At 38.8% G+C, this 26282-nt stretch overlaps 1 protein-coding gene across 7 annotated transcripts in view; it reads left to right on the forward strand.

Annotated features, from left to right (window-relative positions):
• The first annotated feature begins 394 nt into the window (after nucleotides 1–394).
• The window catches only part of MEIS2 (Meis homeobox 2), a 337285-nt gene continuing 311397 nt past the window's right edge, over nucleotides 395–26282 (forward strand). The window contains exons 1-8 of one of the 7 annotated variants that reach the window (XM_061611507.1): nucleotides 437–857; nucleotides 950–1239; nucleotides 2249–2481; nucleotides 4012–4153; nucleotides 4793–4843; nucleotides 5616–5666; nucleotides 6495–6644; nucleotides 18673–18787. In XM_061611507.1, coding sequence (XP_061467491.1) covers nucleotides 1228–1239; nucleotides 2249–2481; nucleotides 4012–4153; nucleotides 4793–4843; nucleotides 5616–5666; nucleotides 6495–6644; nucleotides 18673–18787 — 754 coding nt within the window. In that variant the 5' untranslated portion in view covers nucleotides 437–857; nucleotides 950–1227. Of the gene's footprint in view, nucleotides 1240–1628; nucleotides 1734–2248; nucleotides 2482–4011; nucleotides 4154–4792; nucleotides 4844–5615; nucleotides 5667–6494; nucleotides 6645–18672; nucleotides 18788–26282 lie in introns of those variants that run through there. The other 6 variants (XM_061611511.1, XM_061611506.1, XM_061611509.1 and 3 more) reach the window with 6 other exon arrangements.

The following is a 26282-nucleotide window of genomic DNA, read 5'->3' on the forward strand; positions in this document are numbered from 1 at the left end:
ATGTTGAAGGGCAAAATAATATAATAATAAAGCAAACCAGTTCTAGGCTTCTATGGTACTTTCTTCTGGCTTTTTGCAGTTTCCCCACACGCACACAGCCAGCCAGCCTCTCTTTCTCCTTCTTTCTCTCTCGTCTCTTCCTTCCTTTTCCCGTGCCTCCCTCTTTGCCCCACACTCTCCCTTTCCTATCTGAAAAAGCACGATGATTTGCTATGGGGATGATTTGCTGGGTGGCTTCTCCCCCCTCCCCGTCCCCCTCCCCCTCCCCGGCGGCGTGGAAGCAGCCCTGATTGCATACTCTGCATATCACAGGCTTTAAGCGCTCGCTCGCTGGTTCTGTGCTCGCTCGCTCTCCTCTCCCTCTCCCCTCTCCCTTGTATGTGTCTCTGTTGTAGGACTGGCTATGGCCACCACTACTTCCGGGTTCCGTCATTTCATTCTCCCGCCGATCAGCGCTGCAAAACTGAGCCTCTTCTATAAGCCAGCCAGCAGCCAACCTGCCAACACTTACTGACACTCACTCATCTCAGAGGGAGAGGTGAAGAGGGAGACAAAATACCTACCAGGGGAAAAAAAAAAGAACGGAGGAAGTCCACGTTTTGCAAACTATTCCATTTTTCTTCGCGTCCTACCCCACCCTCCCGTTCCCGGTAGTTAAAAAAAAAGAACCTATAGCTCTCCTACAAGACAAACCCCAAACGCGGAGTTATTGAGAGAAGAACCCGAGGTTAAAAAGATTCCTCTTTTCTTCATCATCATCATCATCAGCCATCATTCATTCACTACCTTGACATTCCATGGCTTTGATTGACAGCTGGAGTGGCAAAAAGCCATGAGACACGACAGTTTGGTTACATGTGGGTTGCTGACGGGCCGATCGTAACCTTCAGTTGGGGGCTTGACTATTTTTATTTTATTTTTTAATTATTATTGTTTTTTTTACGTAAAGGAAGAAAAAAAGGAAAGAGACCGAGAAAGGGGAAACAGAAGAGCGCGCGGAAAAAACGAAGAAATATCACAAACTCGACGTGGTTCTTTGGCTACTTTTTATTGTTTCTGCAGTTGTCTTTTATGATTATTTAAGCGTGCTGGAGAAGTCTATAAGTGGGTCGGAAAGACAAGGGGGAAAAGGGATTCTTCTTCACTCAATCACTTTTTGTTGTTGTTGCTACTGGACTGGGATATTAAATATAGGACAAATCCAGGAGTTTATTGGAGCGCAGACTGATGGCGCAAAGGGTAGGTTTAAATCTCCAACACTTACCTTACGTATAAACCCTCTCTTAAGAGGGCCTGTAGGATTTGTTCGCCTCTACTGCTGCCGCTGCTCATGGCGGCCACTATTTAAAAACAACAACAAAACAAATAGCAGCAAAATTATTCACCAGTTTTTGTGTGTGTGTGTGCTTGTGTGTCTCCCTCTGTGTGAATGTGCGTGCGTGCGCGCGCGCGTGTGTGTGTCTGTCTGCAATTGTTCCACGCTTCTTTCCTCTCTAGCATTTCCCCCAACAGCGCGATTTCCCTGCTCCTCTCTAGCTGCTCAGTGGCGCGGGGTTCACAGGGGGGAAGGCTGGTCTGCTGCTGCTGCTGCTGCCGCCGCCGCCGCCGCCGCTGCTGTTGCTGTGGCTGTTGCTGCCGCCGCCACTGCCTGGGAAATACAGCTACATTTGCTGCTTGGTTTGTCTCTGATTTTGACAAGGACAAAGGGGAATTACTGCTAAATAATGTTTCTGGTAACTTTCAGATTATTTGCTGCCCCCCTTCTCGCGTCTCTCTTTTCCCTTCCCAGCCCTGCTTCCCTCTACCACTCCGAAGCTTTAATCTGTTTACTTGAGGGTTGTTTGGTTGATTTGTGCCCACCTTCTAATTCTGAGAACGTTTTCGGCTTCTCCCCCTTCACTCTTCCTGTTTCCTCTTTTCTTTTGCCCTAGATAGATTTCTCCTCACGACCAACACCCCCTTCTCATTCCTTACTCCCTTCCCCCAGTTCTGTAAACTGCACTTTTTATTTTGATTTTAGTTTGTATAGCTTTCCTCTTTGTTGTGGCTGGTCCTGGTTTGTAGTTTGCTCTGTTTTGGCCGAGTCGTCTGGGTGCTTTACTCTCTCCTGACTTTTGTTGTTGTGTTTTTATTTTAATTTCTCTCTCCCCCCCCCCCTTTTTTTTGCTCTTTCTCTTCCCTCCCTCTCTCCCTCTTTCTCCCCCTGGTTCTTTTTTCTTCCTCTTCTGGCCCATTTTCTTTTTGACAGTACGATGAGCTGCCTCATTACGGCGGGATGGACGGAGTAGGGGTACCTGCTTCCATGTACGGAGACCCTCATGCCCCCAGGCCGATCCCCCCAGTCCACCACTTGAACCATGGGCCACCACTCCATGCGAGCCAGCACTATGGAGCCCACGCCCCGCACCCCAATGTCATGCCGGCCAGCATGGGATCGGCTGTCAACGACGCCCTGAAGCGGGACAAGGATGCAATCTACGGGTAGGTACAAGGCAGGGCAAGTCAGGCGCCACGGCCCTTCTTTTGCAGCTTGTGTATGTTTCGGAGGGGGAGGGTGTGCAAAGGGCTCAGAGATCTTCACATTTCAGAGCAGGGACTATTGTAGGAAGGAGCTCAGAGGGGTAGCTCTGCTTCATTTGGAGGGGGGAAATGGCATAAGATTTTGAACAGTGCTTTTAAGCAGTCTGCCCTTCCTCACAGCTCCTCATGGATTTCTGATCTGGAGGGACACACATGTAATAGTCATTATAGACATGTATTTCTTTTTTCAAGTGATAAGAGCATTTTATGTTGATTTAGTAGGAATGCCCTGAGCACCTATATGGAAAAATACAGTACAGTTCAGAAATCCACCAATATTTTGGATGGACATAGATTGTGACACAAGAGGTGAACTGAAACTCCATTCCTTTTTAGTCTATGCAGCCTTACTCAGGCTGCCCTAACTGGAGAGTAAACCTAGTTCCCCAGGCACATTTACATAGAAGTAAGTTCTGCTGAAACCAATGGGAATTATTTGTTTATTTAGGGGCTGATCTGTAAAAAAAAGAGGTAAGATGATGGGGGAGATTACTCCTTGAAAACATCCCCCCTTGGAAAGGACAAAAATAAATAGGGAAAAGAAGTGGGAGTTGTTGCCATCCACAGTAAAACTACTAAGCATTGTAGTAGGGTGAATGGAACTAACTCTCTTCAGTTCACTTTTGTTGAGGTGATTATTACATTACTCTAAAGTATGATCTAGAAGTCCTTGTGTCATAATCCTATGAGCAGAGAAAAAGGGGAAAATAGAGAAAGGCACATTTTGTAATCATACACAAATACCATTCTATTGCTTTTCCCTAACCCAGTGTCTAGTAGGACAAACGGGGAGATTTTTTTTCCTGTAAAGCATGTTTATGACTGGGCAGTAGGTATTTTATCAAGATGCCCTTCTTCAGCCTTGAGAAACTTTACTGGCATCAACTTCCCTCTCTTCATTTTAGCAAATATATATATGGCTGCTGTTAGCTTTCACCAAAATATTAAGCAATTTAAATAGTTTGCTTAATAGACTAAGCAAACTAAGTTTCCCCTTTTAGGTGCAGCTTGGGGGCAGGAACGGCCCCTTCGCCCTAGCTAGCAATTTTAAAAAACCACAAAAACTTCACAGCTGAGCTACTGCTCGCATGCCTCCATGCAATAGTATTGGCTTATAGGTTTGTGAAGCAGGAGTGAGGCCCGATTTGGCGCTTGTTTTTTTGTGGGGAGATGTGTGTGTGTGTTGCTTTTCTCTCTGCTCTTGGCCTCGCTTTCCAGTGTTTCTCCCCCCTTTTTTTTCTTTATGGAAAGGCTGAGGCGTGTAAGGCTGCATGAATGCGGATGTGTTGTGTGTTTTTTATTATTATTATTTTCGACAGGAAAAAAATACTTGTTGATCAGATCTCTCTCTCTTTTCTTCTTCTTCTCCTCTTAACTTCTCCCTTAACCCCCCCCACCCCCGCTCTTTCTTTGTGTGTCACTGCCCGGCAGGCACCCGTTGTTCCCCCTGTTAGCTCTGGTCTTTGAGAAGTGCGAGCTGGCGACCTGTACTCCCCGAGAGCCTGGGGTGGCCGGCGGAGATGTCTGCTCCTCAGACTCCTTCAACGAGGACATCGCCGTCTTCGCCAAACAGGTCGAACCTTTTTTAACCTGCCTTTTCTCCCCCTCCCCACACACCCTGCTCCCTTAGTACTCCCACTAGGCGCGCAACACCTCACAGAAACACCTCCAGAAGACCTGCATTCCCTTCCCCCCCTTCAAAACCAATACAACTTTTCATGTTTCATTTCAAGTTGTGAGGGAGAAGCAAAGTGTGCGTGTGCTTATATAACGTGGTGTGCTTGTGCAGAAAATGTCCTCGCCAAACCGGCCCACATAATCTCTTTCCGCTCCCCTCTCTCTTTGCCCCCATCCTTCCCATCCTTCCCTCTCTCTCCTCTCTCTCTCTCTCTCTCTCTTCAGTGGACACTGGGAGACATTGGTCACTCCTAGCTAACAGGAAGGGGGTATTGTTCAAGGGGGTGGGGGTAAAAACTCTGGAAAGGGTTAAGAGTTCTTCTACCCTAAGTGAAAAGGGGGGGGTTGGACAGAAATTGTGATGCCTCACAGAGTGGCCTTCAGTTTGCAGCACTCCCCTCAGTTCACATATTTATATCCTTTTCCCCGTTTGGGCTGCGGGTGTGTGTGTTGTTAATTGTGTGTGTGTGTGTGTTAAAGGCAGCTGAAATATGCACTGATTCTTTCCCCCTCCCTTTACTTCTTCTTCATGTAGGTTCGGGCGGAAAAGCCACTTTTTTCTTCAAATCCAGAGTTGGACAATTTGGTAAGGTCCTCTTCCCTCCCACCACCCCGTTTTGACTTTTGCCCCTCTCTCACCCTTGTCTTCGAGAGACCTAGTTTGCACTCTTTCAAAATAAGGAATAATTGTAAGCAGGGTGGAGGGGGGGAGAGAAAGACCCTTACAGAAAGTGACACTAAAGAACCGGGGAAAGAAGAAATCATCCTTTTCCAGGGGCTTCAAAAAGCTCCAATTCTTAACATGGAAAGAGGACAACAAACACTTGAGTCTCCAATGCATTGCAAAGCTGGGTATAAGCCTCGGGAAGCAAAAGGCAAGGAAATCTCTGCTTCAGAAGAGAGAGTTTGGAGCCACTCAACGCGATTCTTTTGCTAATGTGGCCGATTTCAATATTAAAAGTGCTAGAAATCCGCTTGCAAAAGAAGCGAAGACAAACCATTCATCTGGAGCATTTCACCTTTTCTTCTTTTTAAAGAGCCGGGTGGAGTGGGGAGTGGATGTTTAGATGTTTGGTTGCTTTGCAAACTTTCAGAAACCACTGGGGGAGGACATCTCTGCAAACCACTAATCGCTCCTTCTCTTAAGAGTGTGTGTGTGTGTGTGTTGTGTGTGTGTGTGTGTGAGAGAGAGATTTTTAAAATCAAGTACTTTAGGTTAAAGTTGATCAAAATTGCCTGAGCGTGTCCAATGAGCTAAAATCCTGGATAATGAGGGTGCGCCCTGACAATTCGCCACTCCCTGCTTGGGTTTTTCCCTCTCCCAAATGACAACTCCTTTGCTCCCAATTTTCTTTCAGATGATCCAAGCAATACAAGTCTTAAGGTTTCACCTTTTGGAATTAGAGAAGGTAAGAGCAAGGGGCTCTCTCCTCTCTTATTCTCCCCCACCCCCTACCCCTTTAATGAATCTTAAAGGTTGTCAAGGGCTTTCAGGGAACCTCTGCTGGACACTACAAAGCACCCGATGACACTCCACAAAACAGGCACTGCCCTTCTCCTTCTCTTTCTAACTCCCCCCTTTCCAATTGTCCTCTCAATTAGCCCTCCTATACCAGTTAATTGTATCTCCTTCCCTGTCTTCCAACCCTTGCAATTTTCTTGAACCAGGGATAATATTTTAAAATTAAGTATGTTCTCATTTTGTACAGCCCTGATCCTCCCATTATCTCTGAGCAAAACATTACGATTACAGAGACAGTCACAGTGCCTGTGGAAAGGAAAAGGTGCTACAAGGAAATGATTTTTGTGATAAAGATATCTCTTAGTTGCTATAGGAGGTTTTGAAATGTTCACTATTCTGCCCCAATTCTTTTCTTCACTCTTAAATACTGAACTCCTATACTTTCAGATTTTATTTACCTTGGTCCAGAATTCAGTGCTTTTGATATTACCCAAATAAGATTTTCTTCTATCTATAGACTAGGCTCCCTACCCCCCATTTCTAACTTGTTGCTCAGGCTAGTCTCTGGGGAATAATATGTGCTGTAACAATTTCTCTATTGTTTCCTTGCCTTCAACTATTATGCCCCTTAATTAGAGTTATTCTTGGAATAGATCATAGTATTCCTTTCACAACAGGGGAAAAACCCTCTCAAGTTGAAAACTGATATTTTTACTACCCCCTTTATTATTTTTAATTCCTTTTTTCCTTCCCTTTATTTAAACATTATATCCAGGTCCATGAGTTGTGTGATAATTTCTGCCACCGGTACATTAGCTGTTTGAAAGGCAAAATGCCCATAGATCTAGTTATTGATGAAAGAGACGGCAGCTCCAAATCTGATCATGAAGAACTGTCAGGATCATCCACAAACTTAGCTGACCATGTAAGTCTTTTTGATAACCTATGAAGGTTCTAGTACCTGTGGATTGTTGTTATTAAGAAGTTCCCTACCACCAACACCATTTTGTAATTATCTACTTTAAACCATCCTTCATTTTCTGTAGGATATTTCAAAGTGGAGTTTTTTCAGTTTTTGGGGGAGGGGGAAGTTCTTTTAATTCAGTTACTAAAATGTTAACTTATGACTTGCAAAGTTCATGATAAACTGAAGTGTTGGCAAACTGTCCAGTTGGGAGATGCTGCCTTTTCTGCTTTGCAAGCCCTGTGATCAATATCACAGAAAAGGAGGAGTAAATAGAAGTGATATAGTTTAGTAAAAAGTTTGTTGATTTTTCCACTCCGTCTCTAGATATCAAGTATTGAGACTTACTGGCAATTGCACATTGCATTAAAACAAAGTTATGGTTTCCAAGGCTTTTTCTATGATACAACTTATTGTTAGAATATGGACTTATTGCCAAGTGCCTGAAGCATCTTCATAATAAATTGCAATAACTTTGATGAGCCAGTGTATTACAGAAGTTGAAGAGAATTATGATTAATTACAGGTTAGTGGTTGGTTTTATCACTTTAGTAGTTGGCGAATAAGTTAATATTTTGGTGGAATGTGCACTAGTGGAACTGCATGGCTGGGAGTGGCTTTTCTGCATGTGTTGCTAGTTTACTTCAGAGAAGAGCTTATGAAAATATATCATAGGTATCTACATTGATACATTATTTAACTTAGGGAAGAAGAAAAATACAGTGAAGAAACAGGGCAAATAGCTATGTTTAAGTGTGATTAATACCTCTATTTGCAAGAATGCCAGTTGGGGGAGTTTACTCAGGTTTTGTCAATGAGCTCACAAAACAAATGACAGAGACTAAGAATACTATAGTAGGATTATTTTAACTGTGATATATTAACCAGGGATTCATGTACTATATATAGGCATCTACAGGGAGTTTTTAATGTATCACAAAAGGTAAAGAATCAGTTTTCTGTTTGTTTGCTTTTTCATTTCCTTTTGAAAATATGTTGTCAGGTAGTTCAATGTTTGCTTTTATTGTGTATTATATTTGTTCACAAGGCTATATTAGGAGCAGTAGTAGCTGTAAAAAGGAAAAATAACATGTCAGTTAAGTTTATATAAGTTATAGGCTATTTATTTAATTTTTAAATACAATTGTTCTCACTTGTTTTGAAATTACTTCAGGTCCAAATGTTTATGATATTTGGTGTTTTATAATTACTCTTAAGCAAAAAAAATATAAGCAGAAACTACTGACAGTTTCCTAATTATTTCATGATGTCATTTGCTGTTCATAAGGTCCATGAAGCATGACAAAACTTTTAAAAATATTTTTGTATGTAATTTCAAACCTTAACTTAGTGTGCATGTGAGTTTGTGGGGCCATTAGAAAAGAATCTGAAATGATAGGCATCCTGAAAGATCAGCATTCACTGTATGAAACACTGCAAAAACATTGCATGTGTTCCCAGAATAGTTTCACTATAAGAGTTTGTTTCATGTAGAAGTATAGAAATGGAACATGCTGATGTTTATATTGAGGAGATTAGATAACTAGCCTGTTTAGGGTTTCGGCAGATGGTTAATGCTCAAGCCAATTTGAAGTGCTCTATTATAATATTTAAATTCACCTACAGTGATAGGATGAGGTTTCAGGAGGCTAGCATTCTGTAATTTTATAACTATCTTCATGGAATGCCTGTTAGCTCTGAAACAACAAACTTTAAAAAGTGACAATATATTTATCTTACGCCCATTAAGGTTTACCACATCACTGGGTATTACAATTTCAAGCCTTTTATTTCCAGGATATTTGAGCTATAACATTTTTACTTTAGCCCCCTGCTATTTGTCTTGAAAGAAAGCAATAATTTGTGCAACAAGAACACCAACTGGGAAATGAAGAGTTGTATCATGAAGTTGCATTTGGGGAATAGTGTCTTATTAGACATGTGAGTTAACATCCCCATCCAACATAAAACTTTAAACTAATGGATATAGGTTGTTATGTATGGATATATAGATACTTATCTCTATAGGCATCTATAGAGCTGTTAGTAATAATAATGATGCCTTTTGTACTTTTAATATGTAGATGGAAATGCTAAAATGAATGAATCATTTGTGAATGCCTATCTGAGAATTAAAATGGTTAGCATACAAACTTCTCCAATTTGATACTGTAGGTTTGCCCCCCTCCCATTTGCTTTGATATGCATATTTACAATATAGCCCCAGGCTAAATCTCATTTGGTGAAAGTTGATGCATGGGAGATGAGGAACCACGTCAGAAGGACACAGACAGCATAGTATTCCCTCTGTTTTACCCCTTGGCCCACTGTTCTGATCTATGGATCCTTCTCATAGTATTATCTGCATTTGAAATATTGATGATATTTCGATTGATTGAATATGAATGACAGCTTTAAAAAGAAGTGTAATTTAATTTCTGTGCCAAGGGTTCTCTTAGGGATATGAAAGTTTGTGACAGATATGTGACACCCCCAAATATCTGCACCTCTATTCAGTGCACTTGGGTATGTTTATGGGTATAGTTCTACAGCAGTGGCAACAGTATTTTAGGTACTAATGGGGCTCACCATTTTATATCTTTATCCAGCTTGAAAATATAGCTGAAGGATTCTAACTGAAGAAATGTGAGAATAGGTAATATTTGTAGTAGGGTCTCAAACAGGTGATTTTCAAATATTTAATATTTTCTTTATGGGACCTCACTGCTGTGATATTTATCTAACTTAATATGGTACGAGAGACAAGCTTGGTCTCTGCAAAAGGAATAGGTTTGCAAGATAAGCCAGATAGTTCTGCTACAGTTGATGGTAAAAAATGCATATATTACATTTTATTTATTGTAATACAGTATGATTAAGTTGGCAGAGAACTTCATATATCAATGAGGATAATGCTTGCCAGTGAAAAGTTGCAACTTAGTTATATACTGTGCTATATTTAGTAAATATAAAAGCCAATAATTAGGGTTTGAATTTTTAACATCCTCGTATATTTTTTGGTTCTAAGGTATTAGCTGTAGATGGGTAGAAGATCGTTACAACCATGCCCTGTCTGAACCAGACTAGCTAAAAAACTACTCTAGCTATCGTTCAACTTGTGCTCCTTATGAATGGCAATTAATCACTGTTTCATGTTTACATATATAGCCTAATGTGCATTCCTGAACTCCAGCTTCAATCTGGGTTAACCATAACTCATGTTTTAAAATATGAGTAGTAAAAAAGTTTACTACTCTAGGTATTTCAGGAGCAACTAACAGTTTATTTACCATATATAGTTGCATATTTACACAAAAATAATTTTGTATGGAAATCCCACTGATTCAAAGGAGTCTTACATGCATGTGACTACGGAAAGAATTGCAGCTTTTTTGGTATTTCCAATTAAACAGTTTTAAGAAAAGACATACCAATCTTTCCCCTTACTTTACTTACATGTCATTTCAAGCTGAGCTCTTTCTTCAAAGAGGTTAAAGCTGCCTCTCCTGTCAAGAACATGGATGAGTTGGGGCTAACACTATAGGATAAATACTAAAACAGAATTGGGAAATCTTAATGTGCATAATTCACAAGTATTTTTCTGCATAACAATATTTTATATTTATATAAATGTTAAAGCTGTTCAAAACCATGATCTCAGTAATTGTTACTTAGATGTGTAGTGTAGCTTATATTATCTCCATGTTACATATGGATTACTGAGGCTGAGAGAATGGCTTTCCAAGACCACGCCATGAACTCTTATATAATTGAGGACCAGTTCACATTTTACATTTTTTTAAGATACAAAGATATGTAAAGCTAAACATGTAAAGTGTGAATGCAACAAATTAATATTTGAAAATATATACAGAAAGACAGAATGGTTTGTGGCTCTTGTTGACTGTGTTCCTACTGGGTTTGTTGCTTTGTGTGAAATTGCTTCCATATGTAAACTATACTTGGCTGTCATCTGTAAATATATAAAAATGCACTTAAAACATTTAACAACAGATTGATTCCATACCAGTAAGTGAGAAATTACCTGTTTCCAGATAAAGTATTGTGGATATACATCAGTTTTCTTTTGTGGACATTGAAATGTTGTGCAATTTTCTAATGTCCTGTAACCAGGATTGTGGCAAAAATAAATAAATTACATAAGTCAACATTCTTTTTCCTGGTTGCTCAGATTTGTATTTCTTTTTGTTGTTGTTAGCTGAGAAGTTAAAAGCAATTTACACTAAAAGTCCATATTTTCAATGGACCACATATTCTGTGGAGTTTTAGGTTGCCAGGAATATAAGATCAGACCTTTTGTAACATTTAGGACTGAGGCCTAGTTCATATAAGTTACTACCTATAGTTATGGAGTCTGCTCTCTGTGGCAGGCAGTTTGTGTGAAGCAGGTATCCCATGGTTGCAGTGATAATTACCATACCATTACAAACCCTTGAGTAAAGGGAGGGATTACTTGTTGCAATTTCAGTAGGGCTGCTTAGAAGCAGGTGGTTCCAGGAGTATGACTAGGTTAATTTATAGTGTTCATACTGTGCATAATATAAAAAAGGAAAGTGATCTGCCATCACAGCAATAGTAATAGTATGTCGATAAATCCCATTGTTTGTGTTTTGAGGCTTGCAAACTTACAGGCTTTAGCACATGTCCTACAAGGGTTTTTAACCTACTGAGGCACAGCAAATTTGATAGCTGACACCTTTTCTGATGATTTTTGTCTAAATGTTAGTTGATCATTTAAATGTTGCTAATATTCACTGTGTTCATTATATTTGACATAATAATACTGTTCCATTTTGACTCAAATAAGATCATTGGGAAGTTAGTCACTCTCTTAAATGTGTCAGCATTTCACCTATAGTGACTCAATCGCGTCACTGGGCAAGGTGTTACCAATTTAAATGAAAGTCAGGCAATTATATTAGTTTTTTATTTTTCCTTTTGTTTAGTTTTTTGGTATGTGAGTGTGTGTACCATTTTATGGTGTTGGACATGACTCTCTACATATTTGTCTGTCTGTCTATCTATCTGATTTCGATTACAACGATATAATATAGAGTTATAAAAACAGATAAAACAGTTACACGTAAAGAAGTAAAATGGAACAGAATGCTATAAAATTAGCAGAGGGGTGTGGCCCACAAAACAGTATAATAATTATATGATAAAGCTATATGATAATAATTCAAGAGGTATAAAATTTACACCTAAGAGAAATTGCTGGAAAGAGGAAGCTTTCATAAATGAGCTACCCTTCAAGTCTAAATTTTATACCAACAGGTGGTTAATATATTATATAAAAAGTTTAGTTGGAATATTAAAAAAGCATAAAAGAAATTATATGTTATCTTAAGGTTAAAAAAAGCTTAAGAAAAATGTTACTTCTGTGAGAAATCTACAGTAATAAATCTATGTAAAGGACTTCTAAATTGTTTTTAAGTACAGTTTGGATTGGGCATGGGGAGATGTAAAAATAAACAAATTATCCCTTTTCACTAAAAGCCTCATTTGTTGTATCATTTGTTGCAATGCTGTGCACAGCATTGATCATTTTATTGATCCATGGAATATAATTTTAGATACACTACACATTATCAAACTGTTTTTATTAGCTTGTTTTTCATTAGCTAAAAGCAAACTTCAGTGGTACAGAAATGGGGTAAATCAAAAGTAAGTCCCACTGAGTAAAGTGGGGCTTACTCCTAGGTAAGTGCATATAGAATTGCAGCCTGTGTATGTGTATGTGAATATGCATACACACATATATGTATACAATACATATACATACACTATTGATATATAGCTAAGTTAGAGTGTCAATGTTTCATACTTCATTTACTTACTGAAACTTCTTTGTATGTGTTGCCATTTACTCCACCCAGCTCTGAAATTTCTTATGTTTAGCTGCTTTACAATGCTGTAGCCTGGGTATAGATTATGTTTCCATCTGGTACAATATATTGGATCTTGTAATATGTTAGCATGTAGGACAAAATCCTGAGTGCCATAGTAACTTGTGTAGTTTATCTGGTTGCCACAGAACTACTTGGGTGACTTAAGATCTCATCTTCCTTATGGCTATGCCACAGATGAGATGAAATGAGATGAGATGAAATGAGATGGATTTGGTCTATAGCTGCTGTGCCAGATTTTCCATATGTGAAACGAATTTATAAGAACTATCCTCAGTCCTATGCACAAGATATATTATACATCTTTTAATGGAAATCCAGAGATGTAAGTTCCTTTCCCTATATTATGAAACAGAATGTTTTATTTCTTTACTGGGTACATGGAGGATCTGTTTCTAAATTTTGTATATATTTGAAATACCCATCAAAATAAATGGATGCTATCTTCTTCATTTTATTCATCTGTGTGTCATTAAAGTGCATAGATTTCTTATAGTGATCTAGTGAAATAGCGTAACTTCATCATAGTAAATTGAGTTGTACTACTATAAAAGCTTTGTGAGATCAGAATCAGCCCCAGAGGGGGCTCTTGCATAATTAAGGTGATTTTGTCCAGTGGAAGTTCGGGATGCATATGGTAAGCACAGTTAACCCATCTGTATCTGTGCAAGCTGACATTTACACAGAAATCTGAAGCTTGTTAAACTACTATCCTTGGCACAGCACAAGAGGAATGACCGATATGAAGGCATATAAACAATCACATGGTTTGGAAAATCATCCTTTAAAAAAAAAAGAGAGAGAAGCCAAATCTGGTAGTAGTTAAAACACTTAAAATGTCCACTAGGTTTGTAATACCAGCAAAATGGTAACACAGCAAATTTACCTCACATTTCTAGAGACACTTGTCCTTTCCGTGCTCTTCTCTAGATTTAGCAAAATTCAATGATAGTGCTAAATCAATTTTTTTAACTTTCAAGGGAAAAAACACTGGCAAAATTGTGTTTCTGTGGAAGGCTGTGTGCATAAATGAGAAACGGTGGATAGCTGCAGAGTGATCTCCTGTGGCCCTGCTAGTACAAGCCTTCCCCATATTGTCTCCTGCTTTTATATTAATTACAACTTGCATTATCAGCTGTGAGTCTGTAGCCCAGCAAATAGAAAATACTGTCCCTGGAGACCTAGCTTCTTGTATCTATTTTCCATCTTCTATTGTGCGCTACTCAGTATTCACTGCTTTTCTCCTGGTAACACTGCTCTTTAACACAATTAAGTAAGAGCAAGAGGAGCACCATCTTTGGCTCCCAATTATTAAAACTACTGGGAATAGATACATGTACACTCTGGCTTCCATGGATCATGGTGCTTTAGCTAGTGATTAAATACAGCTAATTTTACCACTTGTGTGTATGTGGTAATAGCGTGTGTGATGTTAAGGAACCAATTGTGCTTGTATGCAATTCATGCATTTATTTCATTTCCTAGACAGCCCTATTTATAGTGTAGGGTGGGTACTCATTTAAAAGCAAATATGTAATAGTTAAACTAGCCCCTTCCAAGATACTTACTAACATCTGTGCTTCTAATAAATGTTAGGCTTAGACAGTAGCCACAATAAAGTGTGACAGTATTTCCAAAACATAATTAGACCTAAATATAATATTTTTGTGGTTTTAAGTCAATGCAAGTTAACTTTTATTCAATGGATTTGCATATGATGAAATTGTCTTCCAAATGGGTTAGCAGGAATTTAAACTGAGGACTTGATAGGGCTGCAGTTTCTCTGTGAACCTATGCTCTTTTCCAGCCCATGTTAGCCTATGGTGAAATTATGTATGCATGTTTGTTTCACATGCTGAATTTAGCCAGGCTTTTTGCATATCATTGCAATATAACTTTTTGTGGTGGTGCATGAAAAATTGATTCCAGCCCCATGTCTAATTTGCCATGGACTAACACAACTGGAAGACACCTCAAGTTAACTGAAAATCATGGCTGCCTTGGTCTCATATATGAGAATAAGGTCTGAGACAACACATTTTAAGTAATCTTCAAAAAGTGAGTTCAACCAGAATGTGCTGTGTCATGATACAGACACATTGAACCACCCAGAACACTGTGCATTGCATGAAAGTCAACTGAAAAGTTAAACCAAAAACTCCAACATGAAAATTTTTGACCATGAATTGGGTCCTTGTCTCCAGAAGAAAGTATTTCACAATATTTGGGCTCCTGTAGAAAATATCTCTCTGCCTATTCTTGGTTTTAAGGTGGAATAATCAAAGTAGCTCCTTGGGTTGACCTGAGATCATGACAATAGAAAGTCTTTTAAGTATCTGAGCCCAATTTTTATAGCAAGAGACTGTCACATTAAAACTGGAAAGCTATTTTATTTTTTCTTTAACTTAAACATGACTTTTCTTTAAAAACTAAAAGACAGAAATGATCATTTATTTAGCTGCATTTTCTTATTTAGTTATAGATTTGTTTATAGAGATACCATAGGCAGTATTCAGCTAAATACTTGCACTAGTACAACAGAATTCCTCCCTCTCCTCCCCCTATGTGCAACCCGTGCTGTCCCTGAATCTGCTCCAGAGGGTTGGAGAAAACCCCAGAACAGTGGGGGGGGCATGGGGGAGGAGAAGGTGAGAACATTCTGTTATGCAAGGAGATATTGTGCTGATAGAATTTTTATCTTAGTGCTACATTGAATACAACTTCATGACTACAATATAAACTACACAAAGTGGAAACTTCCACTGACTGGCCTATGGAGTAGATTCTAATATATGTAATCAATTAAACTGATATTCCACATGTGTTGTACTCTTAAATTTTGCATTTGGTTACTGTTTTCGGTACAGTACTAATGAATGACTGTATATGATAGGTATAGAACTAGAGATGTAAAGTAGTAGATGGGAGGTAAAGTAGCTGAAATACAGATTTTATCCTGTACAATGAATACAACATGGTGTCATACACTTGACCTTTATATATGTGAGTGGCAGCTTTTAGAGTTTCAAAGAGTAGTTGCTCTTCCTCCTTAATTCTCTGCCCCTGCCAATTGGGATTGCATCTTTGGAAATATCTCTGCTGTTATTTTATCTTCTGAGCAAATGGTGCCAGATTATAATCCTCAAGAATACTGTAAAGCAAGCAGTACATTATATTTAAGCCATTCTAAACCATCCTAGAACTGACAACTGAGATGAAATGTAACACAGGCTGGTAAAGACACCAAATGTTTTCAGCTTCAGGAAGCTTCACTCAGTGATCCTTTCCAAACCATTTATGATTTAGAAACACAAAGACTGATCTGCCTTTTGAAATACTGTATGATAGTTTTTGGTTGACATTTGCCTTAAAATGTAACTGAGGTGTTACTGGTTAATTAGTTAAATTTTCATATATGAACTAAGGGACTTTTAACAGGAGGCAGCATAAGAAAGCCGGCAGTACATAGAATTAACATAACTGGCTACACTCTTTGAAAAGTTAAGCCTAGCGAACATGTTGCGGTTATTAGATTTTATAAAAGTGGGTTCCAACATGATATTGGAAGACTAAACTCATGCAATGCTATTATTTCTTCCCCTTTTCATGCATTTCTTCTTGCCCTTTATCTGATTACCATCCGGCAAACAGCTGACACTAAGAGGCTACAGAGGACTGAAGTGCTCCTGTCTGCTGTTTGCCTTCAGCTTGAAGCGATTTGAGTGGTTTCCTAACTCAGAGATAAAAAGAGAAGCTCATAGGTGCAATCCTTTTAACTGAGACTGCACAGAAACTTGCGTGGTCATGGCATTTTGTTACCATGCACGTTTATCTGAAATATCCTCAGTGCTGATTTGATATATTTATATTCCTTTTGTTATATTCACTTGATGTTGCAGCATGCTGGTATTTTCTTATATGGTTGAGAGAAAAATAACTACTCTGCTGTAGTTTTAGCTGAAGTTCTGATCTTAGTAACTAAGATATTGCTTTATTGTGATTTTCTGTCATGTTGAAATTGCTTCACAAAAAAGTCAATGGGCTGGTTTGATTGCAATGTTGTATTCCAGGTCTTATTTGATTTCATAGATAGTTTCACTGACCAAATGAGAAGTGTGTGCGATTATTATTGGTAGGCTGTTACCTGTTATCCATTTTCTGCTGTTCAACTATTGCTCATTGAAAGATACTTGGACTTTTGCATTGATTACTATGGATTTTGGGATAATAATATATAATACTTCATTTGGGTATGATTGTAATATGTGACTGTGCAGATTTACCAACTTGTTGTAAGACGAGTGGCACTCGTTACATGTTTGTTGATGATAACTTGAGATACTGTCTACACATTACCCAAGGCCAGCCCTGCAAGTTGCCTCTGGCAGCAAAGCATTTGGGGTCCGTTAAAAGGAAGAAAGTGGTTAATTATTTAATATATGGGTGGGAGATTGTCATTTTTACTTTGTGGGGGTTAGGCATTTGTCCACCTATATTTTTATTGTGCGGGAGATGCCATGTAGCTTGTTCACCTCAGGCTCCAAAATATTGACAGAACCAGATTCTGACCACTCTCTACACTTCTTTGATTTTGTTGGCTTTACAATTGACAGATACTGCTTGATGTAATATGGATTTGTAGCGTGTGCATGTTTGTGGTGGGTGTATACATGTATGTGTGTAGCTATATCTGTCTATCTACACAGTGTCATTATGTGTGCTATTTATGTTGGAACAGCTAAGTGTTTGCACTATTTTCCTGAACATAGATTATTTTACAAAAATGTTTCTTGTTAGGTTATGTATAATTTAAGTTGTCATATATAGGTGACAAGTAATGCAGGTCCAGCCCCAAGTCTGATCTATTGCATGTGTTCTTACTCTCCTTTTCTGCAAGAGGAAATTCCATCTCTTGCCTGCCTTCATGTGGTGCTGATAAACCTTTTCCTGTACAGTAGAATTCCTGTTTTCCTTTAAGCAACAGCAGGGTATTGGGAATGATCAGGAAAGGGGAGGAGGACCAGGAGGAGAATACACTTAGCAAAGTAGCACTTAGCTGTAACTTTCAGTTTTCTTCACTTACCCTTTTTAAATATCGTCTCTTTTCTCCATGGAAAACCAATACTCAATAAATTAGAAATGAGTGGTACTTATGAGACTAAACTACTGTAGCAGAAACGTCACTTAGTCAGGTTTTGCCAAATTTCCTATAATATTACCTTATATTTCATGGATGAAGAATGCTGATGATAGATAGATAGATAGATAGATAGATAGATATTTTCCCCTTTAGTGATTTAGTGATTATTCTAGACATTTTGGGATATACCGAAAAGAGATATGCAATCTCTTTTTTACAAAGCTGAAATTATCTTACATCTCTTCTACCGGGAATGCATTTGTTTACAATATTATTTGTGTGCATACATATGAAAAAGAGGAACAAGATTTTCCAACATGTATAGTAATCAATTGATTTCTCACCAAATAGAAAAGGTGAAAAATGGTGGTTGATGGTGGATTAGTGGAAACTAGGGAAAGACAGAATAGCATAGCTGTTGCATGTGTCCCTGCCTATAATAATTCCTGTTTGATTACTAGTACTAGGGCTACAGTTCTGTACCTGGGAATAAATCCCTTTAACTCATTGAGACTTAGTACTGAATAGACATATGTGGAGTTACACTGCACAAAAATAAAACCAAAGTGTTAGATATCATTAAAGGTTTATCAAAGTATTTTCCTGAATCGTTACTGAGAATGAAAAATAGACTGTTCCTGAGTATGTATAAAAAGTCAACTTTAGAGCTTATTTTAAGGGGGGGGAGCAATCTTTATTATTTGAAGCACACTTACTTTGGAGCAAACTTAATTGAAATAAATGTGCTTAAACATGCTTAGGATTGGTACATTAGCATGTCCTCTGCATCTGAACAGTATCTGCATTTTGGGAATGTTTACAAACGCTAATGTGCCTACTTTTTTCCCCTGGCTCTTCTCCTTCCTCAATTTGCTACTGGAATGATGACTGTTGAAAAAAACCAACATTTTGACATCAGAATCCTTCCTCTTGGAGAGACCATGATGATGCAACCTCAACGCACTCAGCAGGCACACCAGGGCCTTCCAGTGGGGGCCATGCTTCCCAGAGTGGAGACAACAGCAGTGAGCAAGGTAAAAGGTCAAGCTTTTTTTCCTTGTGCAAAGTAGGCATGACTAAAATAACTTCAGTGTCTTTTATTATATCAGTGCATCTGCCTTAGTGTAAACACAGAGTGGCAGGCTTGCAGTGTAATCAGCTGTAACTTAGGGAGACATTTATTTCCTTTTTTGCAACCCACTTAGCTGTATTTTATTATTATTTGAAAGCTAAATATCTAATCTTCAAACAAGCTTTGCAATAATAATTGATTAGTTCTGCCAATTCTTTTACAAATTTGGTTATCTACAGTTTATTTTTGTGTGGTGTAAGTAAATATCATGGCAGACATGCACCCCAGCTGTGATGGAGAAATTTGTACTGGTCTCTAAATAGAAAATTTAATTTGTACTGTCAGCTAAAGGGAGTTAAAACACATTTAAGCCACAAATGAAACAAACATACATGCTTAACTCACTAAAAAATAAAATCACATGTAATCAATGCCCGGGATGCAATCCATATAACATTTTTTTCTAGAATAGCCACATTAAAGTTAACAGTTACACTTCTGGAGTGGCTTGTGTATTGCCACATATTGCATTGCATTAATAAACATTATTGAAATCAGAGGAAGGGGGTTTGATTTCAGGAGTAGGATTAAGACAAAAAAGGTGTGTCCATTTAGGTACTACATTTACAGCCCAATATTAAACATGTTAACTTGGAAGTAAATCCCACTAAAATCAATAGTGTTTTATTTTGTAATCAATAGGATTTATTTTCAAGGAAGCACAATGAAGATAAGGCTGTTAATCTAATTGAATTCAGTGCAACAGTCTGCATAACTGGATACTTTTTCCAAAAATATTAATTAAACAAGACTCAGACCTCAAGAACACTTGCTCCCCTTGAATTTTAAAATGGATTTTCCACAGCCTTCCAGTTTTGATAAATATTTACTTTATATTACAAATCAGTTTTCATAGTTACCCTCTTTTAAAACATATTGTAGATCCTCTTTTAGAAAATATTATATGAAAGCCAGTTGTACTGGTCTGTAAAGATCAAACCTCCACTGTTTGGAGATGAGGAGTGGTTGTCTCTTATATAAGCACAATTAGGTCTGCCTTAATAGTTTTGGTTTTCAGATGCTTTTGTTGAAGGTGATATCAGTGACTCATACCTATTGTAAGGTATGGGCTCATATATATGCAATTGATTATTATATAGTTTTGTAATGGCAGCACACTATGATTAATGGTTCTTCTGGCTTTATTGGGAATAAGAACCCCTTTCCCACATCTAACACATGCTCTGTGGTTATTTACCTGTCTCTTGAAGATATTAGGCACAATTGTGGGAAAGTTCACAGAGATTAACTACACATGGGGAGAGAGATCCATTACTAGAATTCCTAACATCCTTTTCTGATGCACTGTGGGAAGTAGAATGATCCTTTTTGAACAAGCTCTATTTCAAGGGCTGTCCAGTCTAAGATAAAGAACCATAAGAAGGGAGAGCAAGGGCCTTGACGTTAGCACTTGGACAGCAGACTGAGCAGGCACACAGGTAACCTAATTATAGATGTCCCCACTATGATGAGACATACTGTATTTCTATTTAAATTATAGCAATTATTTCTGAATTTTCGCCTGTAAATTAGCATATGCAACTTTTATGCAAAGCTGTGTCCTCTTTTAGATTGTACATTTCCTCTTTTTTGACAGTGCATAAGTAAGTTAGAGATATAGACCAAAACTTCTTGAGGTTAGAGAAGGCGGTGCTTAAGGCACCTTCATATCTTCCTAACTATAGAACCACCCACTCATGTACAGTTGACCCCAAGTATGGCTAAATTTAGAGCTGTTTCACACATTTTGGGCAGTTTCCAGGGCACTCATTCTGTTCATGCAAGGATTTCTGCTTTTCCTCTCCCCAGGCACACTCTGCATCCTCCCCAAATCTGCTGCAGACAGTTGGGGGAAATCCCAGAACACATTTATGGGACAGGGGGGCATGCACAGATAGGAGAGGGAGGGGAAGCTCAATTGAACAGCCAAGAATCCTTGTGCTAATGGAACAAGTCTTTGTTCCTGTTTTTTTTAATGTATAAGTAAGTTGTGGGGGTTTTTTTAGAATGTGTCTATAAAAATGCAATATGTGAATATCACAAAAACATTTTAGGGCATATATTTATTCTTCAGATGTACTCAGAAGGGGCCTAAGACTGATGCTGCTCCCTTCTGAGTGTGTATTCAGTGGCAAAACCTGAATTTGCTGAAATGAAATTCATGGAAAGTTCCTGTGTAGGCACACTGCTATGAGGCATGGTCTCATTGTTTTCATGGGGATTTAGAAGTGCAACTAGCTGCTTTGTGCTATAGACTCATATCCTGTACAGTCCAGCCCACTCTGGAGCAGAACCATTTATGACCCTTAGCCACTGCCTAGGGCAGCGTTTCCCAACTAGTGGGCCACTAGATGTTGTTGGACCACAATTCCCATCTTTCCTGACCATTGGCAATGCTGGCTGAGGCTGATGGGAGTTGTGGCCCAACAACATCTGGTGACCCACTAGTTGGGAAAGGCTGGCCTAGGGGAATGAGAAGGTATCTCTGATGAGTTGGGAGTAGCATTTATTCAGCAGCAACTTTACACTAAGGTTTGTAACAGAGCCTGAGGCCTTCACCTGCTTCCCAGGACTGTATACCCAGAGACAGGTCTGAGAGACTCTGAATACTCACCTTTATGTAATTCCCTTATTGAACTCCATCCCCTCCTGTTGCTTAGAGACTTACTTTAAATTCTAAACCATCTAATTCTTAGTCATGAATATACATCCTTCCAAGAACTGCACATACATTAATTCCATAATATAGTATATAGGGACCAGGAAAGTTTGAAGATAGGAAACTTATACTGCTCAAAAGTAGAATGTTTGGAGGATGTGTTACTGTGTCTTTAAAACTCTCACAGGCCTCAAAGGTCAGACTCATAGACAGCTCAACAATGTTTACATTATGTTCACAAGCAGATTCTTTAGCCAGTCGGTTTGCTCTTACTGGCCCAGTTAATCACCTTCACTGCTGCTTCATTTAGTACAGCAATAATTTCTATATATCTGGCACTCATTCTTTTGAAGAGCTGGTTTCCAAAGTGAATACTCACATTCTAGTGAACAGTTTGTACTTTAAAAGTTGACACTTATGCTGTGCTTAGGCAAAACTCTTTGTGAAAGCCTAGATGGTCACAATCCTTTTCCCTTCTCAGGAAATACCAGCAAGGGAAAGGAAACTCTGAAAGAGCCCTTCTGTTCTGTTTGCCTTTATCATTTCCTTTGGAGGGGGCAATATCTGCAAAAGCTCAGGGAAACAGTCCCCCAAGCAACTGAAGTGGATCATTTGAGAGAATGTGAGGGACTGGCAAAGTTGATACTTCTAGGCTATACCTTCAAATTCTCCCTTCCCCTCTCACCCTTGACACCTTGTCAGCCCACTTTTGGACTGTGTTGTGGAGGGAGATGTATGAAGCTGTTTCTGTCTACAACTGTGAGTTCATTGAGCACAATCTTGCAGGCAGGCAAAAACTATTTGTGCTTTCTCACCGCTTTCCTGATCATCTGCTTGATGTGGGAATTAAAGAAGAGTGCTTCTTCATTCTTACCCCTGTGTATATTTTCTGCTTTTACATCAGGACTGTACTTCTCTCATACTACCATCTAGTACCCTAACCTTGTTCCATAACAGAAAGTTTTCCATAGCTACTGGTCCCTCAAGGATACCACTACTTCAGTAAAATTTCCCTCAGATGGAGGCATATGTAAAACTCCATTAGCATCCCACTGATGAGCATGTGTAAGTAGCCCACATCTTGATCTCTCAGTCTCTTTCTCTCATCCCAGGATTACTTCTACTGCCTCCTGTCTGACACATATGATTTGCACACTAGTTTTGAGGAGGCTTACCAGCATGTGTCAGAGTTTATTCCAGTTGTTCTTGCATTACAAAGTTGTGCATTTTCAGCCATTTTCTTCAAGCTTCCATATATGTGACTTAGCGTTACAAACATAGAACAGTAACATCTGAATATTCTCTGTCTCTCTCACACACAGAGAAAGGGACACACCTACCTACCCACCCTGGGTGCTTTCTCTTTATCTCTTTCACTGTATGCCCTAGATCATTCCCTTTATTTCACTTCTTCTGTATTCCCAATCTTTATACAGAAGCTAAGCAGGATAACAAATATTCTGTTATATTCCCTTTATACTAATTTCATAGGATATGAGGGAGAGAAGTCAGAAATATTTATCTCTGCTGAATCAGCAATCATTAGTAGGTGGGCTAATGAAAGATAAAACTGGATAACATTTGAAAGGGTTCATCGTCCTACATTTCTTTTCTGGCACTCTTGTGGGCATACTTGGCAGTTGATTAGCCTGAAAGCAGAATGCAACAAAGGCTGCTGCCTAAATTCTTGTTCTTTCTAGAACGGGTAATTCAACAGGCTTTGATCCATAACACACTGACTGAGAAGAAGGTGAGGACGAATGGGAGTTTTACATCCTGGAGAAGGGCTGTGTGGCAGCATTAAAAAGGGTTAATGTACTAAAAAGTTATGAGTATGTCAAAACACTGGCATTGAAAGAGTTAAACTCATTCAGCAATGTTCAGTGAAAGATAGTCCTAATTATATTAGCTGGGCTCAGTGTTGTTTTTAGCATGTCATCTTGGTTGTACAAGAAAAAACCAAACTGTACTATACCTTGTACTAGTCAATTATTAGTGTGCTACAAAGCAATTGCTATCTTAATTGTGGTTCAGACCCACTTGAGGCAAATTTGTGTCAGAAAATATTATTCTGTCAAAGAGGAAAAAATAAATATGCTTGGCATTCTTTTGCTGTTGTTTGTATTTATTTATTTATTTAAAGTCAGGAAGGGTCAACTAAATCTATTAATAGAAATGAAACACTAAAACATTTTACAAAGGAGGAGGGGAGAAAGGGAGAGAAGCCGATTTAATGGTCTAATGAGGCCATCTTCCAGAGACTTGTTTTGTGTAAGGCTTTCTTTGACCTTTCACTTTGCTCAGGAGCCCAACGCTTCATTTTTCACATTCTTGCAATTACGTTAACGCTTCAAGCATTTCTGACTCCAAGTCAGCTAGCAACACTAGGCATAACTCAACACTGTGAGTTTTTCCTCCTCTCTGTAGATTCATTAACAGGTCACTGGGGTCCCAACTGAAATTTAAAACTGACTGGTTCTGTTGGGTTAGTTGAGTTATGGCGAGAGAGATAGCAGGAAAAGGGCTGAGAGAAGGGGAGGAGAGAAAGGAGACTAGGGTTTTGCCAGAAAGTATATATGTAAAACTCTAATCAGCACATTAGACGTATGTGCAGCTTTATCATCTACCCATTAGTGTGAAGAAAGGATCTGGCTTACTACGTTTTCCTTCCTCTACATAAAATAAAATAAAATACAAACACAATTGAAAAATCACTGCTTTAAACTGCTAACAACTTGTGGATGTTCTATGCAATGGTGATAGATACATTTTTCACAGACTTTTCAATATTTTGTAATCTCTTTATAGGGTATTTCAGATAGTGAATATGATTTTATACTTTTCATGAATAATCCTACAAACTTATTTAAGTTTTCAAACCATGCAATCTATAGAAAACCACCAAGGAATACTTGTGCTTAATGAGACAAGGGTTTTGTGAATGGTCTATCTTAGACTAGTTTTATACCCAGAAGACCTGATCCCAAGATACACTGGCCTCTTAAAAAGGCTTAACAATCTCTTTCTTCAACATGCATCCAAATGTAGCCAGCTATTCTCCTTGGGTGCTGCAACAGTAGGCATCAATTGCCTTCAAACAACGAAGACAGAGATGGTATTGAAAAAGCAGAGAATTCACCTGATTTTGCAAGGGAAATTCACATGCAAAAGTACTTTAAAGATTAGCAAAATTATTATGACATAAGGATGATGTAGGACAGATACAGCTATCCAAGGGTAGGCCCATGAGCAAACAGAGGGGGTAAAAGGGATAAACTAGCCACAGAGGTCAAAGTATTTATCAATTATGATGAGGACCAGCAACTGAGATACCTGCTTTACCCATTATATGCCTTTGAACCTGTTATATACCTTGGCAGTCAAAGGCTTGCTCATCCAAGAGCTGCTGACCTATTATATATTTAAAGGGACAAATTCTTAGCTTGGAGCCATGCATGTGTACTGGATGTGGTGTTTTTGGTTCCTTGAACTAGCTTGGGAATGACTATATGAATTTGGAGTAGTTGGTTCTCTTCTACAGCAGGGGCAATAATCTTTTCCTGCTGTTTTAACACAGGCAGGTTGTCTACAAAAGACTAGCTGTCTGGTAATGCTTCCCTCCCTCTAGAGTTCCTCAGATGATAAGGGTTGTATCCAATGCTGCAGTTCCATTTGTGCAACAGACATCTACATGTGCAATGGAACTTCCTTTTCTGTCCTCTGCACACTCTTGGGAGTTAGGGGACCCTATGGAGCAAGTTTTGGGGGCACACGGGGGGAGAGAGAGAGGGGAAATCTTGTTCCATGAGCAGAAATCTTCTTGTGCAGTGTTGGATACAACCTTAAGGTTCTTAAGAGAACTATGAAATCCACACTCATGATTTTCCTTATCCATTGAAGAGTCCTTGGCATCTGTCCTACTGGCTTAGGCTTGGGAGCATGAACTTAGTAAACCTTAAATTTAAAGCAGCAAAATTTTGTTGTTGTTATGTGCCTTCAAGTCAATTACGACTTATGGCGACCCTATGAACCAGTGATCTCCAAGAGCATCTGTCATGAACCACCCTGTTCAGATCTTGTATGTTCAGGTCTGTGGCTTCCTTTTTGGAATCCATCTCTTGTTTGGCCTTCCTCTTTTTCTACTCCCTTCTGTTTTTCCCAGCATCATTGTCTTTTCTAGTGAATCTAGTGAATCATGTTTTCTCATGATGTGTCCAAAGTATGATAACCTCAGTTTCATCGTTTTAGCTTCTAGTGACAGTTCTAGTTTAATTTGTTCTAACACCCAATTATTTGTCTTTTTCGCAGTCCATTGTATGTGAAAAGCTCAAATTCTGATCACCTTAAATAAGGCTACTTGTGTTAATAAGGAGAGGTTAATGTTTGAAAAGTTAGTGGTATGGTTAGTGATATGAACAACAGGAAGTGGCTAGCATATAAACCAGGGGAATATGAGGAAGGAAAACCAAAATGCTAGAAAAATAAGTGTTTATTTGTAATCTAAGCCCAACGCGTTTCAGCCTTTGTATATTTAGGCCTTCATCAGGGGAATAAAGGCTGGCATGAAGTATCTTCCAATAAGCAAACTGCCTCCGAGGTGTTTGCATCAGTAAAAGCAGTTTGCTTATTGGAAGATACTTCGTGCCAGCCTTTATTCCCCTGATGAAGGTCTAAATATACAAAGGCTGAAATGTGTTGGGATTGGATTACAAATAAACACTTATTTTTCTAGCATTTT

This window comes from Rhineura floridana, chromosome 2 (assembly GCF_030035675.1).
Source record: "Rhineura floridana isolate rRhiFlo1 chromosome 2, rRhiFlo1.hap2, whole genome shotgun sequence".
Taxonomy (NCBI): Eukaryota; Metazoa; Chordata; class Lepidosauria; order Squamata; family Rhineuridae; genus Rhineura; species Rhineura floridana.